The sequence below is a fragment of the Coprinopsis cinerea genome, assembly GCF_000182895.1.
Source record: "Coprinopsis cinerea okayama7#130 chromosome 6 map unlocalized cont3.6, whole genome shotgun sequence".
Classification (NCBI taxonomy): domain Eukaryota; kingdom Fungi; phylum Basidiomycota; class Agaricomycetes; order Agaricales; family Psathyrellaceae; genus Coprinopsis; species Coprinopsis cinerea.
The window spans coordinates 831,479-851,884 of record NW_003307539.1 but is presented as its reverse complement, the minus strand read 5'-3'; the positions used below and the strand labels follow the sequence as shown (position 1 = coordinate 851,884).

The 20,406-nt window shown below is 50.4% G+C and overlaps 8 protein-coding genes across 8 annotated transcripts; 7 read left to right on the top strand and 1 right to left on the bottom strand.

Annotated features, from left to right (window-relative positions):
- The first annotated feature begins 477 nt into the window (after positions 1-477).
- CC1G_11460 (hypothetical protein) lies at positions 478-1,274 on the top strand. Its single transcript, XM_001837763.2, has 4 exons — positions 478-737; positions 793-915; positions 970-1,088; positions 1,142-1,274. Exons 1-4 carry the CDS (start codon positions 500-502, stop codon positions 1,154-1,156), a joined length of 495 nt encoding a protein of 164 aa, XP_001837815.1. The 5' UTR covers positions 478-499; the 3' UTR covers positions 1,157-1,274.
- Positions 1,275-1,802: 528 nt separating this feature from the next.
- Positions 1,803-3,537, top strand: CC1G_11459 (hypothetical protein; the record flags this gene model as incomplete). The annotated part of the gene is made up of 3 exons (XM_001837762.1): positions 1,803-2,292; positions 2,344-2,959; positions 3,021-3,537. 3 exons carry the CDS (start codon positions 1,803-1,805, stop codon positions 3,535-3,537), a joined length of 1,623 nt encoding a protein of 540 aa, XP_001837814.1.
- A 271-nt stretch (positions 3,538-3,808) lies between these two features.
- CC1G_11458 (hypothetical protein) lies at positions 3,809-6,143 on the top strand (the record flags this gene model as incomplete). Its single annotated transcript, XM_001837761.2, has 12 exons — positions 3,809-3,999; positions 4,119-4,291; positions 4,351-4,479; positions 4,535-4,630; positions 4,690-4,861; positions 4,909-5,060; positions 5,119-5,348; positions 5,380-5,496; positions 5,551-5,805; positions 5,856-5,863; positions 5,926-6,019; positions 6,072-6,143. 12 exons carry the CDS (start codon positions 3,809-3,811, stop codon positions 6,141-6,143), a joined length of 1,689 nt encoding a protein of 562 aa, XP_001837813.2.
- Positions 6,144-6,388: 245 nt separating this feature from the next.
- CC1G_11457 (hypothetical protein) lies at positions 6,389-8,107 on the top strand (the record flags this gene model as incomplete). The annotated part of the gene is made up of 10 exons (XM_001837760.2): positions 6,389-6,430; positions 6,552-6,685; positions 6,739-6,787; positions 6,844-6,892; positions 6,951-6,982; positions 7,037-7,199; positions 7,261-7,464; positions 7,608-7,771; positions 7,843-7,951; positions 8,004-8,107. 10 exons carry the CDS (start codon positions 6,389-6,391, stop codon positions 8,105-8,107), a joined length of 1,050 nt encoding a protein of 349 aa, XP_001837812.2.
- Positions 8,108-8,113: 6 nt separating this feature from the next.
- Positions 8,114-9,712, bottom strand: CC1G_11456 (peptidyl-prolyl cis-trans isomerase). Its single transcript, XM_001837759.2, has 7 exons — positions 9,579-9,712; positions 9,438-9,525; positions 9,336-9,373; positions 9,189-9,274; positions 9,017-9,131; positions 8,683-8,958; positions 8,114-8,623 (listed from the first exon to the last, which is right to left on the bottom strand). Exons 1-7 carry the CDS (start codon positions 9,691-9,693, stop codon positions 8,217-8,219), a joined length of 1,125 nt encoding a protein of 374 aa, XP_001837811.1. The 5' UTR covers positions 9,694-9,712; the 3' UTR covers positions 8,114-8,216.
- A 1,038-nt stretch (positions 9,713-10,750) lies between these two features.
- On the top strand, positions 10,751-13,232 carry CC1G_11455 (cytochrome P450; the record flags this gene model as incomplete). Its single annotated transcript, XM_001837758.2, has 11 exons — positions 10,751-10,991; positions 11,048-11,372; positions 11,429-11,577; positions 11,633-11,748; positions 11,797-11,919; positions 11,979-12,168; positions 12,224-12,305; positions 12,418-12,485; positions 12,617-12,746; positions 12,798-12,864; positions 13,155-13,232. 11 exons carry the CDS (start codon positions 10,751-10,753, stop codon positions 13,230-13,232), a joined length of 1,569 nt encoding a protein of 522 aa, XP_001837810.2.
- Positions 13,233-13,738: 506 nt separating this feature from the next.
- On the top strand, positions 13,739-15,474 carry CC1G_11454 (cytochrome P450; the record flags this gene model as incomplete). Its single annotated transcript, XM_001837757.2, has 8 exons — positions 13,739-13,982; positions 14,034-14,358; positions 14,412-14,560; positions 14,625-14,740; positions 14,793-14,915; positions 14,971-15,164; positions 15,227-15,295; positions 15,354-15,474. 8 exons carry the CDS (start codon positions 13,739-13,741, stop codon positions 15,472-15,474), a joined length of 1,341 nt encoding a protein of 446 aa, XP_001837809.2.
- Positions 15,475-16,650: 1,176 nt separating this feature from the next.
- On the top strand, positions 16,651-18,794 carry CC1G_11452 (cytochrome P450; the record flags this gene model as incomplete). The annotated part of the gene is made up of 11 exons (XM_001837755.2): positions 16,651-16,894; positions 16,946-17,270; positions 17,323-17,471; positions 17,545-17,660; positions 17,714-17,836; positions 17,892-18,081; positions 18,135-18,216; positions 18,278-18,394; positions 18,468-18,478; positions 18,530-18,659; positions 18,716-18,794. 11 exons carry the CDS (start codon positions 16,651-16,653, stop codon positions 18,792-18,794), a joined length of 1,566 nt encoding a protein of 521 aa, XP_001837807.2.
- Positions 18,795-20,406: the final 1,612 nt, after the last annotated feature.

Genomic DNA, 20,406 nt, shown 5'->3' with positions numbered 1-20,406 from the left:
TCCGGGGCCTTATTTAAACCCGTTTCTCGTCGAGAAAACCTCGTGGTCAGGTAAGGCAAAGCCCTGCAGAGCCCCTGTCCCGGGGTGTTCCCTAAAAGGGCCTAGAAATGATCTCGATCAGAGATTCTGTGACGCCACCGTTTCTTTTCTGGGATATTACCCCGCACTTGGCCAGGCTGCAATCAGGCGCGAACCTTGTGGCGGACTGCAAAGACTTCATTAAGGACTGAGCCATAACGACCAACCTACAATGACATTGTTATAACGATATGGCGAAAGAGAAGAAGGTAATTTACGAGAAGAAGAAAGGGCGGAGTCGGGATTCTGGGCGAGACAGGACGTGGAATGATCTAGAATAGGCTGTATCACGCGAGTCCATTATGTGGTGCGAGTGACCCCTTTGGTCTCATCACAGGGTCTAAGGGTATATATAGGTTGGCCCTTCGAACCCTGTCTCTCCATCACAACATCCATCTCATCGTTCACAACACACAACACAATGGCTAGAACCGCACGCTCCCAATTCCCCAGAGCCGTCCAGAAGGATAGGCACGAGAACCGCTCAGGCTTGGACCCCAACCTTCGCAAAGGTGGCGCAGGAAGCTACAACTGGGGTAACATCATGGACGAACGCGAACTCCACACCGAGGCTCTTCATGACGAGGGCATTGTCGACGACGGAGAACTCGTCGGTCGACCTTTGGAACAAGACATCATCGCTGACCAGCAGTTCAGAGGTACGCGTTGGTCTAGTCTGGATATTGAGAATTGCTCGCTGATGCATTGCTCCAGCTGGCTCTCCCGCGGACACGACCAGTAGCGGACCATCCAAGCCCGGCCTTTCCAGGTCGAGGAGCCACGAGGAGGAGCTCGAAGAAGCGCGCAAGGCAAGGAAGAACATGTTGAACAAGAAGAGTATGTCTCCACTGTCGACTGAGACGGTCATAGTCGCTGACGCTTTCTCTGTAGATATTGACCTGTCTGCTATTGCTCGTACTTCTGTCGGTGCTTCTACGTCTCCCCCACGTTCTGACGGCATGCTCCGTGGCCCTGGACGTAGCGATAAGGACGTCCCCATCAGCGCTACGGTACGTCCTGCTCATGGCTCCTCGCGCACACCTGTTCTAACTTGTCTTTACAGACCCGTCTCATCTAATTCACCCCGCAAACATTATCATAACCGTGTACCACTAGTAGCATGCAATGTAGAAAATCGGACATTGTATTTGTAGTTGTATTGAATGCGCGACATATAATTGCTCAAGATCCGCCTTATGTGTGTGACATGGGAGAGCTTCCAAAACTTGGTCTCTGTGACTCCTTGCCAGTAGTGGGTGACTTACGACAGAGTTCATGTGAGGACCCTTCACAATCAGTTTCCCTTGTTTCGCGACACTGACCACTGTTCGAGTTAGCCCCTATTTCCATTTTGCCGGCGGAAATAAACCCCGAAGTCCTGGGACCAGGGACGCGCTTGCCTCGAATTTTGGCTTCAAACCACCATCATGAACCCTCATTCGACTATGAGTCAAATGGACAGACATCAAGCGCCCCATCACAACTCTCATCTTGCTCTCTGGGACTTTCATCGATAGTATCTTCTGTGATAGGAAAGCCTTGCTGCACTCGCGGTCTTACGAAACTCGAAACGCCCACAAAGTCATTGTTCTGGCGAACCGAAGGTGTCTCTGTTGTGGGCCTGTCATCGATAACATCTTCTGTGATACGGCCTCTCAAGTCAATTGTCGTTCATATATGAACGTGTTGAGTGACAAAGGAGCGTAGAGGGTTTCACATTCACCATGGCCACCGCTACCGCCACTGTCACTTCTCGCGAGGACATCAAGGTTGACACTGAGCTGGTCGTTGAACACATAAAGCTACTCAAGAAGGTTTTCCAAGACGCACTCAACGAAAATCCCACCATCTGTCGCAACGAGCACGACTATCCTCCATCTGCGGCGCTGGAACGACTGCTATGCGAGGTACTCGAGCATGACATACCAAGCTATGTCGAGCCCGGTTGTAAACCTTCGGGCTTGCTAGAAGCGACAATCCAGCAAATTCAGAAGCACTTCCCTGAGAGGAAGGTTGCTGCTGGCCAACTGGCCAACTGGGTGTTCCTTACCGTTGTGCACGAGAGATTGGATCTCTGGAGCAACGTCCGCCTGCGACGCCTCATGGGCACTCACTATTACCGATTGAAAGGTGATCATCCAGAGCACGAACATCTCCTCGATGACGACATCAAGCGCACTCTCGGAAGATACAACGTGCTCGGTGGAATGGATGGTGAGTACATCAAAGCTCTGATGTACGTTGTACGCTCATGCAAAAGTCTAGCTCCGAAGAGACTTATCGACTATGTCGTGCCATACGACTGGGGCAGACATGTCATCACAGTCGTCCCGCCGCTCAACACCGATCTTACTGGTAGCGACCCCGACGGGCATACCATTTGGCTAACGACCTCGGAGCGCAGAGCCATTTACTTCTCGAAGGGTGCAGTCCCAATGCCTCTTCCCAAGCTGGGACCAAAGAAGTTCGTCGTCAAACCTACCGACAATGGAATGGGATACGGGGTGTTTGCCACTCAGAATCTCAAGCGTGGCGAGACATTCCATGTTGAGCGCCCCTTCCTCGTCTTTCCCGGGAAATACATGGCCTTCTTCGGAGGGGGCATTCCCGAGAGCGCCGCAAAGGAAATTACCGCGCGGGAGATCATGCAAGCTCAGCTCGACCATGTTGAACGGTTCCTCACAGTCAGCTTCGCCACGTGCATGACGAAAGAAGACCGCGCGGAGTTCAGGACGCTGACGAATAGCTACAAGGACGGGAGTGGTCCTCTTGGAGGGATCGTAAGGACCAATGGGATTGTCCTCGACTTTGGTGAGGCGAACAACGATTTTGGCGGATGGTATGCTGCGGTTGGAAGGGTCGGAAGTAGGTTCAACCATTCGTATGTCGCTGCCTCGAATCCCATGTGTTGCCACTGAGGATTCATCTTTCATTGCGCATAGATGCGTTCCCGATGTGGCTGTAGATTTCGACCCAACAACGTTCGCCATGCAATACACCGCTGTGCGCGACATCGAAGCCGGCTCACAAATATTCCACTGCTACACCCAGCCTTACGAGACGAAAGCCCAACGCGCCCAATCTCTCCAGGAATACGGGATTTACAATTGCTCATGCCCTACATGCCTTCGACACAGGCCCTACTCGGATCGTCTGCGTCCAGCGCTGCCCAAGCTCATAAACGGCTGGTTCGACCAGGCCAACAACGTATGGGTGCACGACCCGAATTTGAAGGTCGATGTATTGAAACCTGTTCTTGAGATCAAGAGATGGATGGATGAGCACGGCATGGATATCGAGGCCTGTGGGTATCATACAATTTTGGGCGTTATGATGATAGCGTATCTGCGACTGGGCATGGAGAAGGAGGCCGCTGAATGCCAAGCGGGAATCAAACTGCGATACCGGGGTAATCGCGAGCTGATGGACTGGTTCTGGGAAGCGGAATCGTTGGATTGAGAACGATAGTATTAGTCGAATTTCCTTCTTGTATAACACTGATTTGGGTTGCACGCTAGCTGGTACTACTCTATCTACATACCTTTCTGTCAAACACGAGCTCCTCGCGGGGAGGGTCTGGGGTCCATTAGGGGCGAATGTCCACTTGCGGAAATTCGTCCGAAGCTTGGCGCGATGACAATGATGGCGGGTTCTGGCAGAACTTGGCAACTGCCCACCGACCTCGTCAGACCTCGTCCTCCAGCGACCGTGCTGCTCAACGTCTGGCGCGATGAGCACCGCGTTTGACCGCGTTCATAATCTCCTCAGGTCCACAGACGAAGTCAAAGTCGTTCTTGAAGCGATCTTTATCCCAGGATCTGCCGCTTCCCAAGTCCCAGACGCACGGCAGGACGCCCAGAATAAGCGAATATTGGCGGTGATTTCGCACAAGGATGATTGGGATTTGACTGAGGAAGGATGGTGAGTTGCACGCTGAGCTCTTTGGTGCGCTTTGGGATCGTCGAGGCTGCGAATGGCCTTTGGCGGTTGCGAAGCGCCCAAGTTCACTCTCGGGACTAACCCATGCTGACCCCACCTAGTGTCTTCGTCTGCAAGCCTAGAGTACCAAGCGATGACAACGGCGACGAGCTCGAGATTCACCGTGTTCTACCAATCTACGGAAACTTCTCCATCGTAATGAGTCAAATGCGCAGAAGCACTATAGATCTTCGAGGAGGACTGCAGAAAGCTGCTGTGGAGCAACCGCGTTCTGGTAAGTGTCCCATCTTCGTTATTTAGAGGATGGATATGCTCAGTTATAGGCGTGAATAGGCTTTAGTTTGGCTGTTACCCCAGCAGAAGGACTTCAGGATGAGGCGAAGCCAGCACTGTTCTACATTCAGGACGTTCAAGAACTCCGGGATTTCGTGTCTGAATGCAAGAGATTGAAAGCGGAGACTAGTGTGTATCCACTTCGCGCCTTCTGTGAAGGTCGGACTCATATGAGCACCCGCAGATATCGACAACAATGAAGTGATCAACATTGCCCAGTCGACGACGTATTTCAGTTGGTTGAGACCGTACATTCTCAAGCAAATCTCTCCGCTGCTACGTGCGTGCTGGTCAAACGCATTGACCCACCCCCACCAACTAATGTGTTTTGACCTGTAGTGGCCTCTATTCCGCCTGACCTACGACTCGTGAATCAGCCTCTCCATGAACGACTCTCGCCAGCAAGTGCTGGCCAGCCTGGCGATGACTACGCCGATCTCCATCTAATGAGAGACGAGTGGGTTCGAGCGGAGGCTAGGAGGTCTTGTATTAGTGGAAGGCAGAGCTTGCGGTAAGCCTACTCAACTTGACTGCACTGAACAGCGTTGATATCCACAGACTGCGAATAGGAACGTTCAATGTAAATGGAAAGCTTCCTTCTCAAGATTTGTCGAGTTGGATTCAAGGTCCACCATCCACTTCGTTGCCCAAGATCGAAGCTGTTTCGCCGTTGTCGCTGAGCGAGGTTATCGGGAACCCGTTTGATAAGCGTGCGTGGTATTTTATGGTGACCTGGGATGCCTTGAAGCGAGCATCTATCAGTTACAGAACGGACGTCAAAGTTTCAATCTGTAAAACTGACCAAGGCTGAACCAGTAGACCCTGACGATATGGATCCGGAGATTCTGGTATGGGGGTTCCAAGAGCTAGACCTTTCAACGGAAGCCTTGATTTATTCCACGTCGACTGCACGAGAGGATGCTTGGTGCACCGCAATCCTTGCTGCACTTGGAGAAAAGAGGGACAAGTACGAAAAGGTTGGATTCACTGCCATTACCGTGATGATCTCTAGCTGACTTTTCTCTTCAGTTGGCGTCGAAGCAACTTGTCGGAATGCTACTCATCATCATGGTTAAGAAAGGTGTTCGAGCATGCTTTACTGACGTTCAGACCGTCTATGCTGGGGCTGGTATCCTCGGAGTGATGGTGAGCACTTATTCATCATCTCCATCCAATGCACATTCATGGCATTCTCTGCAGGGAAACAAAGGAGGAACGGCCATTCGAGTATCATTCACCCCTGCGAAGGGCACCAAGCCCACTATCCTCACATTTGTGAATGCACATCTGGCAGCATTCGATGAGATGGTGGACAAACGCAACCAGGATTTTCATGATCTGTCGAAGAGGTTGAATTTCCCTGTTTCGCTGCCTTCGAAACCAGAGGAAGAAGATGACATGTCGTACTCGCTCCCTCAGTCAACTGCGTATGAAAGCGATGTGCTGTTCTGGATGGTAAGTTTCATCGTTCCCTATGAGGATCGTGGTTAACGTCTGGTTCGAAGGGAGGTTGGTGACCTCAGATAGTCGACATTTGTCGTGTTGTGTTGACTGTGATGTAGACCTGAACTATAGGATCGACGTCGGGGATATGGACCTGAGGAGGATCTTGAGGGACGAAGAGTGGAACAATCGTGAAAAGTTTGCCTCCTTGCTGCGCTATGACCAGGTATGCTGTTACTCTCCGTTGTGGGACAACAGCTTACAAACGTGTTTGATAGCTTCATAAAGCTATTGAGGCCAAGAAGGCATTCGTCGGATTCCACGAGAGCCCCATTACACATCTTCCGTAGGTCTGGTTTGCTTTCGAGAGTTTTGTTATCTCACACTTGGATAGGACATATCGATTCAGTTCAGGACTCGGCATGGATACCCTCGGATATGATCTGAAGTAACCAGGCTTCACTATGTCCCCAGACTCTCCGTTGACCTTTCTGTTCACAGACGCAGACCGGCATGGACGGACCGCATTCTATACATCCCTAGCCCAACGTGCAGGGTGGAGCAGCTGTCGTATACCAGCCATCCGCAAATAACGATGAGCGACCACCGTCCAGTCGCCGCGGATTTTGAGATTGAGGTAACCGACGTATCTAAATCATCTCGGCGACTATTGACCTGCTCCTTCCTCTTTTTTTTTTTTTTTTTTTTTTTTTTTTTTTTTTTTTTTTTTTTTTTTTTTTTTTTTTTTTTCGTTACAGGTCGATGTTTTGGATCAGGAGGCATACACGACTGCTCTGCGAAGATTGTATCGAGATGTTGACCATCTGGAAGGTTCACATGAGCGCAAGGGTCTTAAGCTTGACGAAACTTACCTTGACTTTGGGAAAGTGCGGTATGTCATGCTTCTTTTGTTCCAGTTGAAAAAACATGTGGACACCGTTGCAGATATGAAGTCCCAGATGTCAAAATTGTCAAAGTTACCAATGCGAGCAAGGTATGACCTGGATTGCGTGGCAGAGCGTTCTAGGTTTGGTTAATTCGGTGGTCTAGGGCCCTTGCGCGTTCCGATTCGTACCTGTCCAGACAGATACTCCCATTCGTACGTCAACGGTCTTCTCCTCACGTCACGTGTCGAGATTTACCTTTGGCACTGTCAGATCCCGAGTGGTTATCTATCCAACCCAAGACGGTGAGATCCCTCGTTCGCATGGAAGGTCCTATCTAAACAGAAGATTCATTACAGGGTGTCATCCTCCCGGATGAAACTATAGAGATCACGTTTACGGCTCATGTCACCAACGCGATTGCTTCTGGACTTAATCGGAGGCCTACTGACCTGAGTGGGACGCTCATCCTACACACTCTTCTGGGGAAAGATCACTTTATATCAGTAGCGGGGGAATACCGTGAGTATTCACATAGATGTCACCCACTGGCTACTTTCTGACCTTGCTTGATGGTAACCAGAACCTACGTGCTTCGGGAATTCGCTGTCCTTTTTGACGCAACTTCCTGGCCCCATTCGGAGTCTCAAGTCACCCACCGACCTCGTGGATGAACGACACAGGAAGAATGCACCCTCAGAGATCATTCGGCTTATCAATTGGCTCATGACCAATGGCACCAATATGGTATATGTCCTTATCCCTCGTCGCTTCACCGCAATTGAACGTATCCTCTGTTAGGAAAACGTATTCTTACAACCCGCTGATGACGAGACTGTACTCAAACTCTGCGAGGCAAGCCTCCCATTCTCTGTGAAATATCTCCTGATGTCGTTGACCTTTTTTATTATTGTCAGTGTCTCGACACAGGCGCCGAATTCCCCTACCCCGCAGCGGAGACGAAAGATCCTCAAATTCCACTGGCTTTCGGAGTCGTGCTGCTACGCCTTCTCAATTCTCTTCCCGATCCGGTGATCCCTGGGATACTGCACCCACGCTGTGTTCAGATGTCGAACAGAGATGAGGCATTTGAGGTGGGTATTTAATTACCTCCCTTATTTATGCTTATCATGAGAACGCTATTCACGCCATGGTGGTCTTTTAGCTTCTGGATGCAGTCCAGCCTGCGGCTGTCAATGTGTGGATTTCGTTAACGGCTTTTTTACATTTCCTTTCGAAGTCGTCCTCGAATGAGGACCAGGCTGAACGCCTCGGTATGTTCTTGATGTTAACTTTATCCCGTTCTGAATCTGACCATATCTGTAGCCAACGTCTTTGCCCCAATCCTCTTGCGCGATGATCCCACGTCGTTCTCGCCGCCGATATCGCCTGCGAAGAAACGCCAATTCCTGCTCTACTTTATCTCCTAGGACTTCTTTTTGCGCTTTTGAACCGTCTACATTGATGACTGTCTACCCTAGGGATACAAGATGGTATGATTATTAGATGTACATTGCTAATTTATCGTCTGTTGTACAATTATCCGAACAATTTCTTATATGCCTTCTTCTCTTTCTCCCTGAGCGCCTTTTGGGCTTGCTTGATCTTGTTAAGTTCGCCTGCGATTGCAGCATCCTCGGGTGCGAGTTTGCTAGCCTCAACAAGATCAGCCTCGGCTTTGTCCTCGTCCTTGAGTTGTAACCTGGCGAGCGCGCGACGGTAGTAAGCCTTGGCTTTGTCGGCGGGTTTGAGGTCAAAGTAGTTGATTGCGCGGGTGGTGTTGGTGATGGCGATGGTGGAGTTTACGGTAGATCTGGGTTCTACGCGGATGGCAGCGAGGGCCGAGTTGAGGAGGACAGGGGTGAAGAGCTCTTTGTATCCTGCCTGGAGCTCTTCCGAAGCATCCTCTGGTAGAGGCCAGTGGAGATCCAGATAGCGGAGTGCCTCTATAAATGCGTAAATCGATCAGGACCAGTCCACAAGTTGTAAAGAAGAAGGAACGTACTCTGATACTTGTTTGACGCCTGATCGACTTTACCCTCCTTGAACAACCTGTTTCCGACCTCCCGGATGAGCTTGGCAATGTCCAAAACGGCTTTGGCGTCATTCAGATCCCGATCCTCGTCTTCTGGGTAGTCCTCATAAGGATCACCGTCTTGTGCTTCTGCTGTTGATTCGGCGAGGGAAGGATCGTCGGGAGAAAGGACGCCGCAGTCTTCGATCACAACAGGTTCGATTGGGACGTCGCCTGATGCGGTGGGGTTGTTCTCGATTGCTCGGACTGTGATTGAGAAGGCTTAGTCTATCTTCTGCAGAGTGAAACCAGCCTATTTACGTACCAATGGATTTGCCCTTGATCACTTCACCGAAAACGACGTGCTTTCCGTCAAGATGGGGTGTAGGGGCTACCGTGATGAAGAATTGCGATCCGTTGGTGTTAGGACCAGCGTTAGCCTAATGGGTTACAAAGGTCAGTTTCACAAGCTTTTCGGGAGGAGATTCTCGACGTACCATCGACAGCAGGAATGGTTTAGAGTGATTGACGGGGAAAGCTTCGTCTTCAAATTTCTCGCCGTAGATCGATTCGCCGCCGGTACCTTCGTTGGATAGATTGTCAGTTTGGGACGTTAACGCCTGTTTGAAACTCAACAGACGCACCATTTCCTGCGGTGAAATCGCCTCCTTGGCACATGAACCTACGCGATTGGACTAGTTAAGCAAACGCGTTCTTGATTGTATTTCGAATTGGAAAGGACATACCCTTTGATTACACGATGGAATTTAGATCCCTTGTAAGTAAGGGGCTTTCCCAGCTTTCCGACACCATGTTCGCCAGTACAAAGTGCGCCTAAGGTGAGAGTTAGTATCCCAGAGCGCCCAATCGCACCAGCCAATACGCACGGAAGTTCTCTGCGGTCTTGGGCACAAGGTCGTTATACAACGAGAAGACGACCCGACCAGCTGCCTGGCCGCCGATGCTGATATCGAAGTAGACAATTGGGCGTTCTGAGGCCATCGTTATGGGAGGAAAATCGCGATATGGGTTGAGCGCTAAATCGTGTGGAAGGGAAATCGTGCACCCAGCTTTATGTCGCGGCTTGGGACTCGACTTACGTAAATTTCGTAGAACTTGCTGGAAATCTTCAGAAAAGGGATGCACGCAGACAGATTCTATCGAGTTTCTAGCCCATTTCTATCATTGTTTGCGTTCAGTTTAGAAGGTCCAAGACGCTGATTCTCGGTTGAAGGGAACGTAGGGGACACAGGTATTCTTGCCGCGTAGCGATTGGTGCAAGGCACTGCCTCACAGGGAGCGCGCACTCGTTACGATTCTGATATAGTAGTAACATATGCAATGGAGTGGATGACAAGGATAGACACTCAGAGTCAGAGTCGCAGTTCAATCGTAATGCATCTGTCAGGACGAGCATGGTGGTGTTTGACGCCCAGCAGCTTGCCTAATAGGTGCAAATAAGCGCTCACACCTGACCCCTCCACGAGTCCACGTTTTCCACGTACCTGTCAGCTTCCTGTCTCCATCCCGACTTTATCTCTCATCTCTTTTGGTCAGGCACCCCCTGGGTCCAATTGTACCTGCCCATTTTGCCGGGGTGATGACAGAGGCGCGTAATAGCTGTACCTCATGCCAGTCACTTGCCATGCACGAAACGTAACTTGTCCAAACGGATAAGGTAATTCCATCGTAACTTCGTGCGGCGGCCCGAGGGTGCTATGTCAAGCTTCTGGAGAAAGCTTATTTGCAAGGTCACCTTGTATTCGACTTGGAGCCTGCCCCGCGTATCCTAGGCTGGGTATGCTCCACCACTATGCGGAACCGAAGACCGGTGAGCGATCACAACCAACGGCGACAGCTTGGATCATAAAGGTACGACCCACGCAGCCTAGGGTCGACAAATCCTATGGAACTCCGAGGACATAACACGGCGGTATTACTGGACGCAGAAACCGGAATGATCTTAGAATGACTGGCAGGTAAGCTTAGAAGAAAACGGTATATAAGAGAGGCAGGCAGTCGTTATATTTGTCCGGGATCCACACACCTCTCCTCCACCATGACCACTTCCTCAACGATGTCTTCTACTCTGTCGCTCGACGTTCTGAGTGGCAGGACAATTTTGTTGGACACTTTGGCTGTCGCCCTGTTTCTATACTATCTCATCAAACTCTTGGGCCGTGGTCGACTTCCTGCTCCCTTGCCGCCCGGCCCCAGACGCCTACCTCTGCTGGGAAACATCCTCGACATGCCCCCCAGCCAGGAATGGCTTACCTTTGCTGAATGGGGTCGCAAATGGGGTATGTTTGAATGTAATCGTCGTTTTCGAGCTGCATCACTGAATTTCCCCTCACAGGAGACATGACTTCCATCTCAATCTTCGGACAGGAGATAATCATTCTCAACTCAATCAAGCTGGCTGTAGACATACTGGAGAAGAAGGGCTCAATTTACTCTGATCGGCCTGTCATGGAAATGGGCGGCGAACTCGTGGGCTGGAAGAACACTCTGGTACTCATCCCGTATGGGGATCGCTTTCGCAGTTTTCGAAAGATGTTCCACCAGGTTATTGGGACCCACGCGTCAATGTCCAACTTCCACTCCGTCGAAGAAGAAGAAACTCGGAAGTTCCTCAAAGCTTTGCTGAAGGACCCGAGCAACTTCGTCCAGCACGTTCGGAGGTCTGTCCGTTGATGGATACTAAAGTGGGAAGTGACGCTGACCTCCCATCTTACAGCACTGCAGGCGCGATTATTCTCCGGATATCCCATGGGTACAGAGTTAAGGAACACCAGGATCCTTTCGTGGCCGTTGCGGAAGAGGCGACAGAGCAATTTTCTCTCGCGACTGCACCGGGTGGCTTCCTTGTCAATCTTATCCCTCCGTGTAAGTAACGAGCAGCTTCTCCCCGACGACGGCCCTCATCTGTTTCTGACAACAGTGAAGCACCTTCCTGACTGGTTTCCTGGAGCAGGATTCAAACAGACAGCTAGGGAGTGGCGCAACACGATCAATCGCATGGCAGATGGACCCTATCGCTACGTGAAAGAACAAATGGTACGTATAAGATGATTCTCTCTGAGCTTCCAGAATAACACCTCTTAGGCGGCTGGTAATGCCGAACCTTCGTTTACGTCGAAGCTTCTCGAGGAGCCAGACATATCCCAAGACCGCGAATTCGACATCAAATGGTCCTCCGCATCGCTGTATTCTGGAGGAGCAGACACGGTATGGAAAGACTGGAACCTGCCATTCACCTCCATTCTAACCTTTACTTGGGTAATCAGACCGTATCCTCTATACATTCCGTGTTTTTGGCCCTCTCCCTTTTCCCAGAAGTCCAGGCGAAAGCGCAAGCAGAAATAGATGCCGTGATTGGGGGTGATCGTTTGCCAACATTCGAAGATCGACGAAATCTGCCATATATCAATGCCGTAGTTTCGGAGGTACTGCGGTGGCATGCAGTCGTTCCCACAAGTAAGTACCGCCCTGTCGTGTCCTACTCACTGAGACTGACCAAGCCGTGGCGCAGGTGTCCCTCACAGAGTTTCTGAAGACGATGTCCATAATGGCTACTTCATCCCCAAAGGATCGTTGGTGATTGCGAACATCTGGTATGTCTCTCATCCTAGCTCAATCTCGGTGTCCGTACTGAAGACCTGGATAACTCACGCCAGGTACCTGTTACACGACCCCAGTGTTTATCATGACCCGATGGTATTCAAGCCGGAAAGATTCCTGGGTCCCGTTCCCGAGCCTGATCCGCGTAACGCTTGCTTCGGTTTTGGAAGGCGGTAGGTGTTGGAGGCATTTTCTCTCACCCTGGGTACTTACGAAACCCTGACTCCCCCAAATAGAATCTGTCCAGGTCCGTCGCTATTCTCGCCATTCCAAACCTGACGACTTGCCTCACCCTGATCCATAGGTCGAATCCTTGCTGATGCCTCGGTTTACATCTCTGTTGCGATGCTTGTCGCTACATTCAATATTTCCAAAGCTATGAAGGACGGTGAGATCGTGGAGCCGTCTGTCGGCCAAACAAGCGGAACTATCAGGTGGGCGCTTATTGACTGACCTGAGTGCAAGCTACTAACTGGCCATGTCAGTCACCCGCAAAGCTTTGAATGCACCATCAAGCCACGAAGCCAGAAAGCAGTAGATCTCATCCTCAGCGTTGGTTGCTGACCATGAAACGCCAGTTCCTTCTTTGTTTCCGTATTCATCTCCGTGCCCAGGCCCAGCCTTGTCGAGGGTGTCGATGTTAATGGGCAGTCTCGCTTGGGGACGGTGTTACTCTTGTATAATACAGACATTCGATTATTTACACTCGGGATTTAGGAGTTGGGAACAGGCGAATCTCAGTCTGGCGTTGACGATCCTTGCAGAAAACTCGGCGAGGACGGCAGGTGTTTGGCACCCAATATATCTTGGCTAACACTGTGCTCATCTCAGTTTTTCTCTAGACTAGGTCTTTGTCCACTCTCCATGTGCCTGGCCCTCACCTTGTCTCGATCGCCAACGGTGCCACTCATGACAATTGATACTGTGCCTCCCCGTTGTGGTAGGGTGATGACAAGAGAGGCCTCGTGGTCACTAATAGGAGTCACTTGCCACGGACGCAACGTAATTTCCGCCAAACGGATTTGAAGGAAGACTTGGGAGCGAACTCCATCGTAAACACGAACGCTGACAAAACTTGATGTTCTGTCAAGTTCCCAAGCAAGTCGTAGAGATAGGGCGCTTTCCAGGTCCTACCTAGTACGGTGCGGAAGCCTTCAAAATCCCTCAATCGAATGCTTTGTATACTCTATGTAAGTACCACCAGTGGAACCGAAAATCGGACTTCGACTTTATCAATGTCGCCAAAAGTGACAGACGAAATCAACATTAATCAACTCTCACACTTGTGTGCTCCGCTTGAGCCCACAGACCTTGTGGAACTCTGATGCAGACTCTCTCTCTCGTCTACAGAAGGAGCGCTATATAAGCGGCCTGAGCCCCCCTGACTGTTGCTATAATTATTCCCATTCCTCGGGCTCTCTCCACCATGGCGAGCAGCCTCTCAGCGCTATCCTCTGCGTTTTCGTTGGACGTCATGGGAAACCGGATATCTTTGCTTGATGTTTCTGCAGCCTCACTGTTCCTGTATTGTCTGGTTAGGCTTTCGGCACGTCGTCGACCTCCCGCACCCTTGCCGCCCGGTCCAAGGCGTCTGCCTTTGCTAGGAAACATCCTCGACATGCCCTCCAGTCAAGAGTGGTTGACCTTTGCTGAGTGGGGTCGGAAATGGGGTATGTTCATAGGAAATACCGTATGCAATGGCTTCTTATTGCACCCCACAGGAGACATCACTTCTATCTCGATTTTCGGTCAGGAGATGATCGTCATAAACTCCATGAAAGCAGCTGTCGATATGCTGGACAAGAAGAGCTTGATATATTCGGATCGTCCTGTCATAGAAATGGGTGGTGAGCTCGTGGGTTGGAAGGACTCTCTCGCCCTCCTTCCGTACGGGGATCGTTTTCGAAGGTTCCGCAAGATGTTCCATCAGCTCATTGGCACCCATTCTTCTATGTCTAATTTCCTTTCCGTCGAAGAGGAGGAAACACGAGAATTTCTGAAGGGCTTGCTGAGGGACCCAACCAGCTTCGTCCAGCATATTCGGCGGTATGTCGGTTTATGGATGCTGAAGTCCACAGATTCTCTAACATCGCTTACAGGACGGCAGGCGCAATTATTCTCAGGATATCCCATGGGTACAGAGTTAAGGAAGACGACGATCCGCTAGTGGCCGTCGCGGACGAGGCCATGCATCAATTCGCTCTCGCAACAACACCGGGCGGCTTCCTTGTCAACCTTATCCCTCCCTGTGGGTTTCCCCTCTCTGGGCCTGACAATTACTTTTATTCAATATCTATCACTTTCCAACACAGTGAAACACCTCCCTGATTGGTTCCCTGGAGCGGGCTTTAAACAGACAGCAAAGGAGTGGCGAGTCACCTTGAATCGCATGGCAAACGAGCCCTACCGTTATGTTAGGGAACAAATGGTACTTGACCACGTCCATAACCATGCCCGATTGCTGACAGGGCTGTTCGCAGGCTTCGGGTCGCGCTGAACCCTCCTTTGTATCCAAGTTTCTCGAAGAACCAGAAATATCAGAAGACAGGGAATTTGATATCAAAATGTCGGCTGCGTCCCTATATGCTGGAGGAGCTGACACTGTACGATGTCTCCCACCTCATTTGTGTCCGCGTATAGCTGACCCGAGATGCCCAGACGGTGTCCTCGATACATTCCTTGTTTTTGGCTCTCTCCCTCTTCCCAGAAGTTCAGAAGAAGGCGCAGGCCGAAATCGACGCCGTGGTGGGGAGCGATCGACTTCCGACATTTGAAGATCGACAGAACTTGCCATATATCAATGCACTCGTTTCTGAAGTTCTGCGATGGCATGCAGTCGCTCCCACAAGCAAGTATCACCTTTGCACAACTCCGTTTACGACTGACCACCTTGCCATATAGGCGTCCCCCATAGAGTTTCAGAAGACGACATTCACAACGGCTACTTCATCCCCAAAGGCTCGTTGGTAATCGCCAATGTCTGGTATGCATTCGTTCGTTGGTATCGTGTGTGTGGTAAGGGGATCAATATGGTTGAACAGGAATATGTTACACGACTCCATGGTTTACCACAACCCGATGGACTTTAAGCCGGAAAGGTTCCTGGGACCCACTCCTGAACCTGATCCTCGTAACGTCTGTTTTGGCTTTGGAAGGAGGTGAGTGCAGAACAAGCTGTAGCTTTTCTCGATTATACTGGGTGCTTAATAACTGGAAACGGTATCGCCTCGACAGAATATGCCCAGGTTCGTAGCTCAAAGTTCCCTGGCTGTCCTCTTGTACAATGACCACTCTTGCAGGTCGGATTCTCGCTGATGCATCTGTATACATATCCGCTGCCATGCTCCTCGCTACATTCAACGTATCGAAAGTAGTGAAGAATGGCGAGGTGGTGGAGCCTCCGCTTGGCCAGACAAGTGGGACCGTCAGGTGGGCGCTTATTTTATCGACGTGAGTGTGCAATCTACTAACAGACAGCCAGTCATCCACACGATTTTGAATGTACCATCAAGCCACGAAGCCAGAAGGCAATGGATCTCATTTTAAGCGTAGATCGCTGATCCCTTCTCTGTATCGTATTCTTCTAAGTCATCTCCGTGCTCAGGATTGTCGAGGGTGACGATTGTATTGGGCAGTCTCATTAGGGACGGTGCCACTCTTGTATAACACAAAAGTTCGATTGTTTTGTACTCTGGATTTACGAATTGAGAGAACAGGTGAGTAGTGCGTTGATTTTTGCAGAAACTCAGCGCTGGACGGCACAATGGCGAGAAGTTTGGTACCCAGTATATTGCCTAACACAGGCAAACAAACACTAAGCGCTCGCGCTCGCTGCCGCGGCGATCCTTGCGACTATCCACCCTCCATTTGCCTGGCCTTTCTCCTCGTCTCTATTTTTCATTCAACGCTGCCCGCACATTATATTGCGCCTTTCCGTTGTGTTAAGCAGGATGATGGCAGCGGGCCCTCGTGGTCACTTGACACAGACATTTCTGCCAACGGATTTGAAGGAACTTGGCTTAGGTGCGTAATACGAACATTGACAAAACTTCGGAGCTTTGTCAACATCCGGTGGTAGAGAAAGGCCGGTACCCAAAAGCCAGGTCGCTCACTTTGGAGTTTGCCCTGCTGAGCCTGCTCAACCACCCGGAACCGAAAATCGCACTGGAATGTATTCGTCGCAGGCTGCCAGTGGATCGATATCAGCTGTCACAGAACTATGTAGTCTGTGACTTTGATGCAGGCAATTGAATGCCCGGTTCTCATCTATAGAGAAAACGGTATATAGGGGGATCGACTGTTGCTACAACTATCCACATCCCTCAGACTGTCTCCACCATGGCTATCAGCCTCTCGGCGCTATCCTCTGCTCTTCCGTTTAGTCTCATGGGCACCCGCATATCGTTGCTCGACATTTCTGCAGCCTCATTGCTTCTCTATTGTCTGATCAGACTTTTGGCGAGTCGTCGACCTCCCGCACCCTTTCCGCCTGGACCCAGGCGTTTGCCCTTACTAGGAAACATCCTCGACATGCCCTCCAGTCAAGAGTGGTTGACTTTTACTGAGTGGGGTCAAAAATGGGGTATGTTTGTCGCAATCTTCGTACGCAATGGCTTCTAATCGCACTCCACAGGAGACATTACCTCTATTTCAATTTTCGGTCAAGAGATAGTCATTCTGAACTCCATGAAAGCAGCTGTCGAAATGCTGGACAAGAAAAGCTTAAATTACTCGGATCGCCCTGTCATGGAAATGGGAGGTGAACTCGTGGGTTGGAAGAACGCTCTGGTCCTCACTCCGTACGGAGATCGTTTTCGAAGGTTCCGAAAGATGTTCCATCAGCTCATTGGTACCCATGCTTCGATGGCCCACTTCCACTCCGTCGAGGAGGAGGAAACACAAGAATTTCTCAGGGCCTTATTGAGGGACCCAAGCAATTTCGTTCAACACATTCGGCAGTATGTGGTTTACGGATACTGAAGTTCGCATGTTTTCTGATCGTATTTACAGGACGGCAGGCGCGATAATTCTCAGGATATCCCATGGATACAGAGTTAAGCCAAACAACGATCCGCTTGTGGCCGTTGCAGACGAGGCCATGCATCAGTTCGCTCTAGCGACAGCGCCAGGCGGGTTCCTTGTCAATCTTATCCCTCCCCGTAAGTTATTAATGACTTGAACCTCCCCTTGATAATGTGCCTCATCCAATCTGTCCTTTCTTCCTTACGACAGTGAAGCACCTTCCCGACTGGTTCCCGGGAGCAGGTTTCAAACAGACGGCTAAGGAATGGCGAGCAACGATTAATCGCATGGCGGATGAACCGTATCGCTACGTTAAGGAACAAATTGTACGTAACCGACCATGCTCTCTCTGCAGTATTGAGCCAACTTCTTATGTTAGGCGGCCGGCAGTGCCGAACCTTCGTTTACATCCAAGTTTCTTGAGGAGCCCAATCTATCAGAAGACAGAGAATACGATATCAAATGGTCTTCTGCTTCGTTATATTCTGGAGGAGCGGACACGGTACGGAGCATTCCGAATCATTCTCGTCCGTATTAACATGATCTACTGTGGCCAGACCGTGTCCTCCATACACGCACTGTTTTTGGCCCTCTGCCTTTTCCCAGAAGTTCATAAGAAGGCGCAGGTCGAAATAGATGCTGTGGTTGGAAACGATCGACTTCCGACATTTGAAGATCGACAGAACTTGCCATATATAAACGCACTCGTTTCTGAAGTCCTGCGATGGCATGCCGTCACTCCCACAAGTAAGTACCGCTTTTGCATGACTCTGTTTACGACTGACCACCTTGCCATACAGGTGTTCCCCATAGAGTTTTGGAAGACGATATTCACAACGGCTACTTCATCCCCAAAGGCTCATTGGTAATCGCCAACGTCTGGTATGCCTTCGCTCCTTCGCATCGTGTGTGTCTGGGTAAGAAGACCAATATGGTTGTACAGGAACATGTTACACGACCCTAGAGTTTACCACAACCCCATGGACTTCAAGCCAGAAAGATTCCTAGGCCCTACTCCCGAGCCCGACCCACGTAACGCTTGCTTTGGCTTTGGAAGGAGGTGAGTGCGGATGCGGTAGCTCTGTTCGTTATCCATTTGTTTACGAACTCGAAACGGTCCTCTCCTCGGATAGGATATGCCCAGGTTCGTCCCTCATTCCCCCGTCGCCCTATTGTATATTGACAACTTTCGAAGGTCGAATTCTTGCCGATGCATCTGTATACATATCTGTTGCAATGCTTATTGCTACATTCAATGTATCGAAAGCTGTGAAGAATGGCGAGGTCGTGGAGCCTCCTCTTGGCCAGACAAGTGGGACCGTCAGGTGGGCGAAAGTTCGCTTCTGTTTGAGAATTGGCGTCTCATGTGTCTCCCCCTCAGTCACCCCTTGGCTTTCGAATGCACGATCAAGCCACGGAGCCAGAAAGCGATAGATCTCATCGTCGACGCAGACGACTGACTTCGCAGTGCAGCTTGACCACCGGCTTCTATTGTCGATGTTTTCTCCACCGTCATTCGCAGTTCGATCAACTACTATGTACATATCTCAATTTGTATTGTATAAACAACGCTTCTCTGGTCTGTTTGTCTATCTCCATAGGGTCTGTCGTAAGGTCTTTGTCGTGTCACGAGTCGTGAGTAGTCAGGCGCCTAATCCGAGTATCTGCCAAAGGCAGACTTGAAGATGAGATGGGATGCGACATGCTCAAGCTCCACATGACATGGTCCATGATCTCCGTGTGTGTAAGTTGCCATTGTAGGTGCAGTGTGCGAGGGAAAGCGATACTGGTGCTTTCAACGTGTCGCCAGAGTGGGCGCCCGTTGAGTCCGCGCTCTGTGGGTGTAATTCGCTGCCTACCTGTGCCCACAATGGTACTTTCTCTTGCAACGAGGTCAGATTACGGCACGGAACTTTGCAAACAGGCAAGATCTTGGAAAAAAAAAAGGATTACGCCAGTAAACCTCGGAGCAACACGCACACACTCGCACTTTGTAGGCAACATATTCCATACAGTCGCGTCGACTAAGAGGCCGCTGTAAGCGGGAGGTGAGCTGGCAGGCGATATATCGAAAGACGCTTTCGCAGGGTTTGGCTATCCGCCAAGAGCTTCTGGGGTGTAATCTACCAGAGTAAGGCCCACGGAAGTAGGCCCAGAATCTCAAAGTGGATCAGCCAGCAGGATGGGGCGCAAGGATTGTATCTTCACCCGTGACCCACGTCTTTCGATCTACCGATTACTTTTCAAAGTCGGAGACTTGATGCAAGTCCAATTGTTTTCGGGCCTTGCAGACTGTGCAGGAGATGTCAGGTATGCTGTCAGGTGAGTGAAATGAATGAAAGGACGTCTTGAGGTGTACTTGCCTTATCATATCTGAAGACTTCGCATCAACAGTACAGCTACAGTGTCCCGGAATATAAGGTCAGGTGGACAGCTGAAGGAGATTAACCCTATGTTGGCACAAGACTATCGTTTCCAGAGGTGCCACACAGATCATCTTGAGTCGAGCAATATGTGTGCATCTTTCTTTGTGGAGGTAGTCGGGCGACCTCAGTCTTGGTCCCATCTTGCAACGTGTTAGTGTACCATCTTAAGTGGGTCCAGTCGTACACCTGTGTGTTTCCCTTCCTTCATTTTTTGCGACCGCCGAAGCCAAAAATTTGAACTGGAATGGACAGGGTCAAGGACCGGATGGGTGTAACCACAACGCACATGCAACGTGGCTTCCAGAGGCTACCCCGCTTGGTAGAAGGGGCGTATAAGGCCAAGGTAGATTTGACCTACCCAGACAGAAACCAGCGTTCAGTTCTCCGAGGTGCAGACGGTGAATTCGTTGCCACAGGTCGACGCCCCCGTGTCAGGGTCTAAAGATGTGGCGGATAGATATCCGCACCCCAGAATTGCGATCCATTCGTCGAAGAGGTGGAGAGAAAGGCATAATCTCACTGCTCTCCAAATAAGGAATGGCCAGGCAGAATCTGAGCCTTGAAAAGGCTTCCAGAGGAGGTATCTTGACGAAAAGCCTCTACGCGAGTCGGAAATCGTGTTTAGGGGTTCAGACTGTGGGAAACA